Source organism: Bufo bufo, chromosome 4 (genome assembly GCF_905171765.1).
Source record: "Bufo bufo chromosome 4, aBufBuf1.1, whole genome shotgun sequence".
Taxonomy (NCBI): domain Eukaryota; kingdom Metazoa; phylum Chordata; class Amphibia; order Anura; family Bufonidae; genus Bufo; species Bufo bufo.
Window position 1 is genome coordinate 422039378 of NC_053392.1, and position 12181 is coordinate 422051558.

A 12181-nucleotide genomic window follows, 5' to 3' on the forward strand; every position below is an offset into this window, starting at 1 on the left:
AGATTGCCAGACTTTCTAGAGTATCAACTGGCAGATCAAATGAACATTATACAGGTGAAAATCGAAAAATTAGAATATTGTGCAAAGTTCATTTATTTCAGTAATGCAACTTAAAAGGTGAAACTAATATATGAGATAGACTCATTACATGCAAAGAGATATTTCAAGACTTTATTTGTTATAATTTGGATGATTATGGCTTACAGTTTATGAAAACCTCAAAGTCACAATCTCAGGTACCCTTTGCTCAGGGGGTATGGATTAATTAGCTGACTAGAGTGTGACACTTTGAGCCTAGATTATTGAACCTTTTCACAATATTCTAATTTTAAGTTGCATTAATGCAATTCCTTTAAGTTGCATTACTGAAATACTGTAAATGAACTTTTGCACGATATTCAAATTTTTCAAGTTTCACCTGTATGTAAGAACAACCATATTTCAAATTCAGGTAATTGTTCAGGCGCTGGCGACTGCAAGGTGTCCCCATACCGTAAACATTCATGTTTGGTGCTTATTGTTGGTAACTATCTAGTAAAGGTTTTTTCTTCTTCATTGGAAATCCAATTATAATGCAAGAGAATGAAACACCAAACAACTCAACTTCTCCATCCAGAACATGGGTCCTGCTATTACATTTCAGTACAGCGGTCACCTTGATAGAAATCACAATTAGAAACATTTGTACATTGCAAACAAGAAAACTGAAGAAAAATATATTATATGTAACACCTGAAGTGTACTGTATAAAAATCTTGGAAAAATACGGCTTTAGTTTGGTTCAGTATTGCTGTGACCTGGAAACATATAGTGCTCGTCAGCAGACACTTTCTGACAATATTTATGAACCACTGAAGTGAACCTGTCTGATTTGCAGTGGATGAAGTCGCTGATGAATCAGTCCATGTGGAGACAACAGTAGCACTAGCGAGCTCTGGCTGAATAGCATCTCATGTATTCAGTCATCCATGGACTATCTACAGGGGAAGGTTTTCTCCTCAGAACTCTTTCGACATCAGCAGAACGGGCTCTTTGTTTCTGCAGCATTTGCTTTCTCTTCTCTTTCTGCCTCCTGTTCTTTGCTCTCAATGCAGATTCATGGATCTTAAAAAGAAAACATACTGAAGGTTCAGATCACGTTAAAAGGTTCCAGAGACCGTCATATTAACCACTTAAGGACCACAGGTTTATACCCCCCTAAAGACCAGGCCCTTTTTTACAAATCGGCACTACACTACTTTCACCGTTTATTGCTCGGTCATGCAACTTACCACCCAAATGAATTTTACCTCCTTTTCTTCTCACTAATAGAGCTTTCATTTGGTGGTATTTCATTGCTGCTGACATTTTTACTTTTTTTGTTATTAATCGAAATTTAACGATTTTTTTGCAAAAAAATGACATTTTTCACTTTCAGTTGTAAAATTTTGCAAAAAAAACGAGATCCATATAGAAATTTTGCTCTAAATTTATAGTTCTACATGTCTTTGATAAAAAAAAAATGTTTGGGTAAAAAAAAAATGGTTTGGGTAAAAGTTATAGCGTTTACAAACTATGGTACAAAAATGTGAATTTCCGCTTTTTGAAGCAGCTCTGACTTACTGAGCACCTGTCATGTTTCCTGAGGTTCTACAATGCCCAGACAGTACAAACACCCCACAAATGACCCCATTTCGGAAAGTACACACCCTAAGGTATTCGCTGATGGGCATAGTGAGTTCATAGAACTTTTTATTTTTTGTCACAAGTTAGCGGAAAATGATGATTTTTTTTTTTTCTTACAAAGTCTCATATTCCACTAACTTGTGACAAAAAATAAAAACTTCTATGAACTCACTATGCCCATCATGAAATACCTTGGGGTCTCTTCTTTCCAAAATGGGGTCACTTGTGGGGTAGTTATACTGCCCTGGCATTCTAGGGGCCCAAATGTGTGGTAAGGAGTTTGAAATCAAATTCTGTAAAAAATGACCTGTGAAATCCGAAAGGTGCTCTTTGGAATATGGGCCCCTTTGCCCACCTAGGCTACAAAAAAGTGTCACACATCTGGTATCTCCGTACTCAAGAGAAGTTGAGGAATGTGTTTTGGGGTGTCTTTTTACATATACCCATGCTGGGTGAGATAAATATCTTGGTCAAATGCCAACTTTGTATAAAAAAATGGGAAAAGTTGTCTTTTGCCAAGATATTTCTCTCACCCAGCATGGGTATATGTAAAATGACACCCCAAAACACATTCCCCACCTTCTCCTGAGTACGGCAATACCAGATGTGTGACACTTTTTTGCAGCCTAGGTGGGCAAAGGGGCCCATATTCCAAAGAGCACCTTTCGGATTTCACAGGTCATTTTTTACAGAATTTGATTTCAAACTCCTTACAACACATTCGGGCCCCTAGAATGCCAGGGCAGTATAACTACCCCACAAGTGACCCCATTTTGGAAAGAAGACACCCCAAGGTATTCCGTGAGGGGCATGGCAAGTTCCTAGAATTTTTTATTTTTTGTCTAAAGTTAGTGGAATATGAGACTTTGTATAAAAAAAAAAAAAAAAAAAAAAATCATCATTTTCCACTAACTTGTGACAAAAAATAAAAAATTCTAGGAACTCGCCATGCCCCTCACGGAATACCTTGGGGTGTCTTCTTTCAAAAATGGGGTCACTTGTGGGGTAGTTATACTGCCCTGGCATTTTCCAGGGGCACTAATGTGTGGTAAGTAGGTAAATGACCTGTGAAATCCTAAAGGTGCTCTTTGGAATATGGGCCCCTTTGCCCACCTAGGCTGCAAAAAAGTGTCACACATCTGGTATTGCCGTATTCAGGAGAAGTTGGGGAATGTGTTTTGGGGTGTCATTTTACATATACCCTTGCTGGGTGAGAGAAATATCTTGGCAAAAGACAACTTTTCCCATTTTTTTATACAAAGTTGGCATTTGACCAAGATATTTCTCTCACCCAGCATGGGTATATGTAAAATGACACCCCAAAACACATTCCCCAACTTCTCCTGAGTACGGCGATACCAGATGTGTGACACTTTTTTGCAGCCTAGATGCACAAAGGTGCCCAAATTCCTTTTAGGAGGGCATTTTTAGACATTTGGATACCAGACTTCTTCTCACGCTTTGGGGCCCCTAGAATCCCAGGGCAGTATAAATACCCCACATGTGACCCCATTTTGGAAAGAAGACACCCCAAGGTATTCAATGAGGGGCATGGCGAGTTCATAGAATTTTTTTTTTTTGGCACAAGTTAGCGGAAATTGATATTTTTTATTTTTTTCTCACAAAGTCTCCCGTTCCGCTAACTTGGGACAAAAATTTCAATCTTTCATGGACTCAATATGCCCCTCACGGAATACCTGGGGGTGTCTTCTTTCCGAAATGGGGTCACATGTGGGGTATTTATACTGCCCTGGCATTCTAGGGGCCCTAAAGCGTGAGAAGAAGTCTGGAATATAAATGTCTAAAAAATTTTACGCATTTGGTTTCCGTGAGGGGTATGGTGAGTTCATGTGAGATTTTATTTTTTGACACAAGTTAGTGGAATATGAGACTTTGTAAGAAAAAAATAATAATAATTCCGCTAACTTGGGCCAAAAAAATGTCTGAATGGAGCCTTACAGGGGGGTGATCAATGACAGGGGGGTGATCAATGACAGGGGGGTGATCGATGACAGGGGGGGTGATCAATGACAGGGGGGGTGATCAATGACAGGGGGGTGATCAATGACAGGGGGGTGATCAATGACAGGGGGGTGATCAATGACAGGGGGGTGATCAATGACAGGGGGGTGATCAATGACAGGGGGGTGATCAGGGAGTCTATATGGGGTGATAACCACAGTCATTGATCACGCCCGTGTAAGGCTTCATTCAGACGTCCGTATGCGTTTTGCGGATCCGATCCATCTATCAGTGCATCCGTAAAAATCATGCGGACATCTGAATGGAGCTTTACAGGGGGGTAATCAATGACAGGGGGGTGATCAGGGAGTCTATATGGGGTGATCACCACAGTCATTGATCATGCCCCTGTAAGGCTTCATTCAGACGTCCGGATGCGTTTTGCGGATCCGATCCATCTATCAGTGCATCCGTAAAAATCATGCGGACATCTGAATGGAGCTTTACAGGGGGTAATCAATGACAGGGGGGGTGATCAGGGAGTCTATATGGGGTGATCACCACAGTCATTGATCATGCCCCTGTAAGGCTTCATTCAGACGTCCGGATGCGTTTTGCGGATCCGATCCATCTATCAGTGGATCCGTAAAAATCATGCGGACGTCTGAATGGAGCTTTACAGGGGGGTAATCAATGACAGGGGGGTGATCAGGGAGTCTATATGGGGTGATCACCAGTCATTGATCACGCCCCTGTAAGGCTTCATTCAGACGTCCGGATGCGTTTGCGGATCCGATCCATCTATCAGTGGATCCGTAAAAATCATGCGGACGTCTGAATGGAGCTTTACAGGGGGGTAATCAATGACAGGGGGGTAATCAATGACAGGGGGGTGATCAGGGAGTCTATATGGGGTGATCACCACAGTCATTGATCACGCCCCTGTAAGGCTTCATTCAGACGTCCGGATGCGTTTTGCGGATCCGATCCATCTATCAGTGCATCCGTAAAAATCATGCGGACATCTGAATGGAGCTTTACAGGGGGGTAATCAATGACAGGGGGGTGATCACCACAGTCATTGATCATGCCCCTGTAAGGCTTCATTCAGACGTCCGGATGCGTTTTGCGGATCCGATCCATCTATCAGTGGATCCGTAAAAATCATGCGGACGTCTGAATGGAGCTTTACAGGGGGGGTAATCAATGACAGGGGGGTGATCAGGGGCTAATAAGGGGTTAATAAGTGACGGGGGGGGGGGGGGGTGTAGTGTAGTGTAGTGGTGCTTGGTGCTACTTTACTGAGCTACCTGTGTCCTCTGGTGGTCGATCCAAACAAAGGGGACCACCAGAGGACCAGGTAGCAGGTATATTAGACGCTGTTATCAAAACAGCGTCTAATATACCTGTTAGGGGTTAAAAAAAACACATCTCCAGCCTGCCGGCGAACGATCGCCGCTGGCAGGCTGGAGATCAACTCTCTTACCTTCCGTTCCTGTGAGCGCGCGCGCCTGTGTGCGCGCGTTCACAGGAAATCTCGGCTCACGCGAGATGACGCCTATTGGCGTTAGTGTGACCTGGGAGCGCCGCAGAAATGACGCCTTTCGGCGTTAGCGTGGCGGCAAGCGGTTAAAGGAGTTGTCCAAGATTTTGATACTGATAGCCTTGCCTCAGGATAGGTCATCGATGTCTGATTGGTGGGGGTCAGGCTTCTGACACTCCAGCGATCAGCTGTTTAAAGATGCCACGCTCTCCGTGATCTCCACAGCTTACCAAGCACAGCGTTATACTTTGTATAGCGGCTGTGCTTGATATTGCAGCCCTGGCCAATTCACTTGATGGGACCGAGATGATCCTAGGCCATTTGACCGATGAACGTGATGTCACTGGCCTAGGAAGAGGCCGAAGCGGACGCACAGTAACAATCCCAGAAAACCCTTTAAATATTTGTAATGAATATATAAAAAGGGCATTCAAAAAATAAAAATCTGAGGGGTCAGCTGTAACCTTTGAAATTTACCAAGGGCTTAAAACCTGTATAAAAAACAAAACACAAGATCAGCAAAGATACTAAATGAATGACAGGTGACCAAAGAGAGCAAAACAGATCCCCAAAATGATATATTCAAAAACCAATTCAGAAATCGGACAACCCCTTTAATTCTTAAAATGAAATAACAGTAATAGTTATTTAAATGTGTGGAAATCTGGTTCTCACTCCCCTTTCCTAAAATTCACATTCCCACCCAGCCCTTGGTTGAACTTGATGGACTTGTGTCTTTTCTCAACCGTATTAACCATGTAACTATATCTACAGGTGCATCTCAAATTAGAATATCATCCGAAAGTTAATTTCAGCAATTCAATTCAAAAAGTGAAACTCATATTATTCGCCCTATAAGACGCACTGGCCCATAAGACGCACCTAGGTTTTAGAGGAGTAGAATAAGAATTTTTGTTTTCCATTAGACCTCATATCAGATAGCCCTGGGCGACAGCGCGATCGGCTCTTGAGCCGCCCCCAGCGCCGTTACAGGGGGGCCAGGAGGTGGAGGTCCTTCTTAAATATGGCAGAGCAGGCATCTGCTTACCCTGATGGCAGGTGCCTGCTCTGCCAGTAAATTACCAGAGGAGAGGAGGCAGGCGGCAAGGGAGGCTGTTCTAGCAGCTGCCCACTCCTCCCTTGTGCGCCCTCTGTGATGCCGGAATATGTCGTCATTCCGGCCCCGGCATACTAAACGGCACACTGGAGGACTGAGGAGCTGCACCACACTGGACCCCAGGGAGGTGAGTGAATGTATGTCTGTGTGTCGGTCAGTGAGTGCATGTGTGTCGGTCAGTGAGTGCATGTGTGTCGGTCAGTGAGTGCATGTGTGTCGGTCAGTGAGTGCATGTGTGTCGGTCAGTGAGTGCATGTGTGTCGGTCAGTGAGTGCATGTGTGTCGGTCAGTGAGTGCATGTGTGTCGGTCAGTGAGTGCATGTGTGTCGGTCAGTGAGTCCATGTCTGTCTGTCAGTGAGTGCATGTGTGTGTGTCTGTCTGTCAGTGAGTGCATGTGTGTGTGTCTGTCTGTCAGTGAGTGCATGTGTGTGTGTCTGTCTGTCAGTGAGTGCATGTGTGTGTGTGTGTGTCTGTCTGTCAGTGAGTGCATGTGTGTGTGTGTGTGTCTGTCTGTCAGTGAGTGCATGTGTGTGTGTGTGTGTCTGTCTGTCAGTGAGTGCGTGTGTGTGTGTCTGTCTGTCAGTGAGTGCGTGTGTGTGTGTCTGTCTGTCAGTGAGTGCATGTGTGTGTGTCTGTCTGTCAGTGAGTGCGTGTGTGTGTGTCTGTCTGTCAGTGAGTGCATGTGTGTCTGTCTGTCAGTGAGTGCATGTGTGTCTGTCTGTCAGTGAGTGCATGTGTGTCGGTCAGTGAGTGCATGTGTGTCGGTCAGTGAGTGCATGTGTACACCATTCAGTGAGTGCATGTGTGTCGGTCAGTGAGTGCATGTGTACGCCATTCAGTGAGTGCATGTGTGTCTGTCAGTGAGTGCATGTGTGTCTGTCAGTGAGTGCATGTGTGTCTGTCTGTCAGTGAGTGCATGTGTGTCTGTCTGTCAGTGAGTGCATGTGTGTCTGTCTGTCAGTGAGTGCATGTGTGTCTGTCTGTCAGTGAGTGCATGTGTGTCTGTCTGTCAGTGAGTGCATGTGTGTCTGTCTGTCAGTGAGTGCATGTGTGTCTGTCTGTCAGTGAGTGCATGTGTGTCTGTCTGTCAGTGAGTGCATGTGTGTCTGTCTGTCAGTGAGTGCATGTGTGTCTGTCTGTCAGTGAGTGCATGTGTGTCTGTCTGTCAGTGAGTGCATGTGTGTCTGTCTGTCAGTGAGTGCATGTGTGTCTGTCTGTCAGTGAGTGCATGTGTGTCTGTCTGTCAGTGAGTGCATGTGTGTCGGTCAGTGAGTGCATGTGTGTCGGTCAGTGAGTGCATGTGTACACCATTCAGTGAGTGCATGTGTACACCATTCAGTGAGTGCATGTGTACACCATTCAGTGAGTGCATGTGTGTCTGTCAGTGAGTGCATGTGTGTCTGTCAGTGAGTGCATGTGTGTCTGTCAGTGAGTGCATGTGTGTCTGTCAGTGAGTGCATGTGTGTCTGTCAGTGAGTGCATGTGTGTCTGTCAGTGAGTGCATGTGTGTCTGTCAGTGAGTGCATGTGTGTCTGTCAGTGAGTGCATGTGTGTCTGTCAGTGAGTGCATGTGTGTCGGTCAGTGAGTGCATGTGTACACCATTCAGTGAGTGCATGTGTGTGTGTCTGTCTGTCAGTGAGTGCATGTGTGTGTGTCTGTCTGTCAGTGAGTGCATGTGTGTGTGTCTGTCTGTCAGTGAGTGCATGTGTGTGTGTCTGTCTGTCAGTGAGTGCATGTGTGTGTGTCTGTCTGTCAGTGAGTGCGTGTGTGTGTGTCTGTCTGTCAGTGAGTGCATGTGTGTGTGTCTGTCTGTCAGTGAGTGCATGTGTGTGTGTCTGTCTGTCAGTGAGTGCATGTGTGTCTGTCTGTCAGTGAGTGCATGTGTGTCTGTCTGTCAGTGAGTGCATGTGTGTCTGTCTGTCAGTGAGTGCATGTGTGTCGGTCAGTGAGTGCATGTGTGTCGGTCAGTGAGTGCATGTGTACACCATTCAGTGAGTGCATGTGTGTCGGTCAGTGAGTGCATGTGTACGCCATTCAGTGAGTGCATGTGTGTCCGTCAGTGAGTGCATGTGTGTCCGTCAGTGAGTGCATGTGTGTCCGTCAGTGAGTGCATGTGTGTCCGTCAGTGAGTGCATGTGTGTCCGTCAGTGAGTGCATGTGTGTCCGTCAGTGAGTGCATGTGTGTCCGTCAGTGAGTGCATGTGTGTCCGTCAGTGAGTGCATGTGTGTCCGTCAGTGAGTGCATGTGTGTCCGTCAGTGAGTGCATGTGTGTCTGTCAGTGAGTGCATGTGTGTCTGTCAGTGAGTGCATGTGTGTCCGTCAGTGAGTGCATGTGTGTCCGTCAGTGAGTGCATGTGTGTCCGTCAGTGAGTGCATGTGTGTCCGTCAGTGAGTGCATGTGTGTCCGTCAGTGAGTGCATGTGTGTCCGTCAGTGAGTGCATGTGTGTCCGTCAGTGAGTGCATGTGTGTCCGTCAGTGAGTGCATGTGTGTCCGTCAGTGAGTGCATGTGTGTCCGTCAGTGAGTGCATGTGTGTCCGTCAGTGAGTGCATGTGTGTCCGTCAGTGAGTGCATGTGTGTCCGTCAGTGAGTGCATGTGTGTCCGTCAGTGAGTGCATGTGTGTCCGTCAGTGAGTGCATGTGTGTCCGTCAGTGAGTGCATGTGTGTCCGTCAGTGAGTGCATGTGTGTCCGTCAGTGAGTGCATGTGTGTCCGTCAGTGAGTGCATGTGTGTCCGTCAGTGAGTGCATGTGTGTCCGTCAGTGAGTTTCTGAGTGCGTGTCTGTCAGTGTGTGTGTCTGTCAGTGAGTGACATGAGGGGGCGGCAAAATGGATCTTTGCCTAGGGCGGCAAAAATCCTTGCACCGGCCCTGTTCAGCAGCCCCCAGCCATAGATCACAAAATAAATAAACCACTTACCTCTCCTGCTCCTGGACGCCGCCGCTCCTCACCGCCTCCTGCTGTCGGCTGTGCTGTCAACCGGCGCGCACAGCGTTAGGTCACAGAGCGCCCTCACCCTGTGCGCAGCCACTGCACAGCCGGCAGCAGAGAAGCAGGAAGCGGTGAATTCAGAGCCTTCACTGCTTCCCGGTCCTCCGGTACTAATGAGCGCTTCCATAAGGGAAATGCTCATTAGTATTCAACCCATAAGATGCAGGGGGTGCGTCTTATAGGGCGAAAAATACGGTAGATTCATTACACACAGAGTAATCTATTTAAAACATTGATTTCTTTTACTGTTAATGATTATGACTTACAGGTAATGAAAACCCAAAAGTCAGTGTCTCACAAAATTAGAATATTGTGAAAAAGTTCAATATGGTGTCACACTAACTAAATCAACACAAAACACCTGTAAAGGTTTCTAAGGCTTTAAATGGTCCCTCAGTCTGGTTCAGTAGGCTACACAAAGCGGCTGACTTGACAGTTGTCAAGAAGACAGTCATGGACACCCGCCACAAGAAGTCATTGCTAAAGGTGCTGGCTGTTGACAGAGTGCTGTTCACAAACAAATTAATTGAAATTTGAGTGGAAGGAAAAAGTGTGGTAGTAAAAGGTGCACAAGCAACAGGGATAACCGCAGCCTTCAAAGAATTGTCAAGAAAAGGCCCTTTGAGAATTTGGAGGAGATTCACAAGGAGTGGACTGAAGCTGGAGTCTGTGCTTTAAGAGCCACCACACACAGATGTATCCATGACATGGACCACAACGGTCACATTCCTTGTGCCACTCACAGCCCAGAGACATCAGATTAGGGCTGAAACGATTACTCGATTGAATCAAGTAATTCGACAGAAGAAATCCTTGATGCAAATTTTTTGCATCAAGGATTCGTTTGTGTTATGTGACCATGGAGTGTGAGTGAAGCGCTTGCTATTACTCACCGCTCCGTTGTTACCCGCCAGCCCGCACAGCGCTGCACTGTCCTCCTGACACATCGTCAGGAAATAGTGCACGTAAGAGTGCACTATGACCTGACGCTGTGTGATGTCCCCTACAGGAGAGGTAAGTATTTTGTTTCACTGGCGCTGGGGACATGGCTAGGAGGGGGAGATGGTGGCACTGGGGGGCAAGCTGGTGACACTGAGTGGGGAGCCTGATGGCACTGAGTGGGGGAAGCTGATGAGTTTTTACAAAGAAAAACGTTCTTTTAATTAGTTTTTTTGTTATTAGGGTACTTGATTAATTGTTGGATTAAATCGATAGAATGCTCGATTACAAAAATAGTCGATAGCTGCAGCCCTACATCAGAAGTGTCTTATATGGGCTAAAAAGAAAAAGGACTAGACTTGCTCAGTGATCCAAAGTTTTCAGATGAAAGTAAGTTTTGTATTTCATTTGGAAATCGAGGTCCCAGAGTCTGAGGGAAGAGTGGAGAGGCACACAATCCAAGTTGCTTGAAGTACAGTGTGAAGGTTTAACAGTAAGTGATAGTTTGGGGAGCCATCTTATCTTCTGGTGTTGGTCCACGGTGTTATATCAAGTCCTAAGTCAGCAAAGCCGTCTACCAGGAAATTTTAGAGCACTTCATGCTTCCCTCTGCTGACAAGCTTTATGGAGATGCCGATTTCATTTTTGAACCAGAGTTCGGTTCTTCGGTACAAAGGTTTTTTACAGTAGAAATTACAGTAGAAATTTCTGAAGTTATTACCCGAAGTCTCGCAAAACTTCGCGAAGTAATAATTTCGGCTTATCGGAGCCAATACATTCTAATACTGTACAGTGCGCCTGCTCCCTACAATATTGAAATAAAGTTTTATGCAAATTAACTTTGGATGAAGCATCAGAAGTCTATTTGCTCATCCCTAATCATCAACATTAAAATAAATAAATGCTTGAAATAGATCACATTATATGTAATGAATCTATAGAATATATGAGTTTCACTTTTTGGAATGAATTACTGAAATACATTAACTTTCTCATGATATTCTAATTTACTGCGATGCACCTGTATATGTTGCTGGCAACATGTTTATTTCCTGAGCTATTGGTCATGAATCATGCGCCGGATGAATATAAACTATCTCATAAAAAACTGTGGCATCATTTCTAGCTTCAGTTCCCCTTTGGTGTTGGAGTGGAACTGAACCAGATAGCCTGAGATATGTGCAGCTAGCCTAAACAGACAAACATGAAATTGGTGTTCCCATCTTAAACATATTCACAGGATGTGCCATAAATATCTGATAGGTGAGTGGGAGTCCTCACCTCCTGGTCTGCTCCCATCTCCAAAACAGTAGTCTCCTGTGAGACAGTCACTGGCCATCACATCCAGATGCACTGAGTATAAAGGTGGTCGTTCATTTGTGCAGCTATCTCCAATCATTCGCCAGATAGTGGTGGGACCTGCATCCATCAAACATTTATGGCAACCTATATGACAACTATACCTTTGTCCTCAATAGATGCAACATATTATAGCTGAAGGTTGGCCATGCATTGTATGAGGTTTTTTTTTTAAAGAGAAATGGAGGGAACCTTCTAAAAACGGACCAAATATTTCTACATTGCAAGTCTGGATTATTCATGAACTGGGAGTATACACAAAGTACGCACCTCATTTTCCTGGGCTGGGGCACACACATTGTGGGTTTTCTGACTCCCTGTGTCTTTTTCTCTCTCACCAGAAGCATAGAGGGCAAATGGGTGCCGGCTTTCTTTTGTCAAGCTCATCTTCTGAGAACTTGACACTAACTTTCGAGCATTCTGTTTGGACGAGAAACGGTGGCTATGATGTGCTTGGAGACTTGCTGATTTTTCATTGGATTCTGTATTTTTTTCACCATCCTGGCTATTCCCTGCTACAATAAAATGCATAACAATCAGCTTCATAACCATGTACTAGAACGTATAGAGCAGCCATAAACCCTATAACTTTTTTGTAGTTA

The 12181-nt window shown here is 45.1% G+C and overlaps 1 protein-coding gene across 1 annotated transcript in view; it reads right to left on the minus strand.

Moving 5' to 3' along the window:
• Positions 1-319: 319 nt before the first annotated feature.
• LOC120997212 (centriole, cilia and spindle associated protein) overlaps positions 320-12181 on the minus strand; it is an 87174-nt gene continuing 75312 nt past the window's right edge. The window contains exons 4-5 of the mRNA XM_040427207.1: positions 11850-12094; positions 320-1104 (exon numbers count right to left, since the gene is read on the minus strand). Of these exons, the coding sequence (XP_040283141.1) occupies positions 925-1104; positions 11850-12094 (425 nt within the window). The 3' untranslated portion in view covers positions 320-924. The remainder of the gene's footprint in view (positions 1105-11849; positions 12095-12181) is intronic.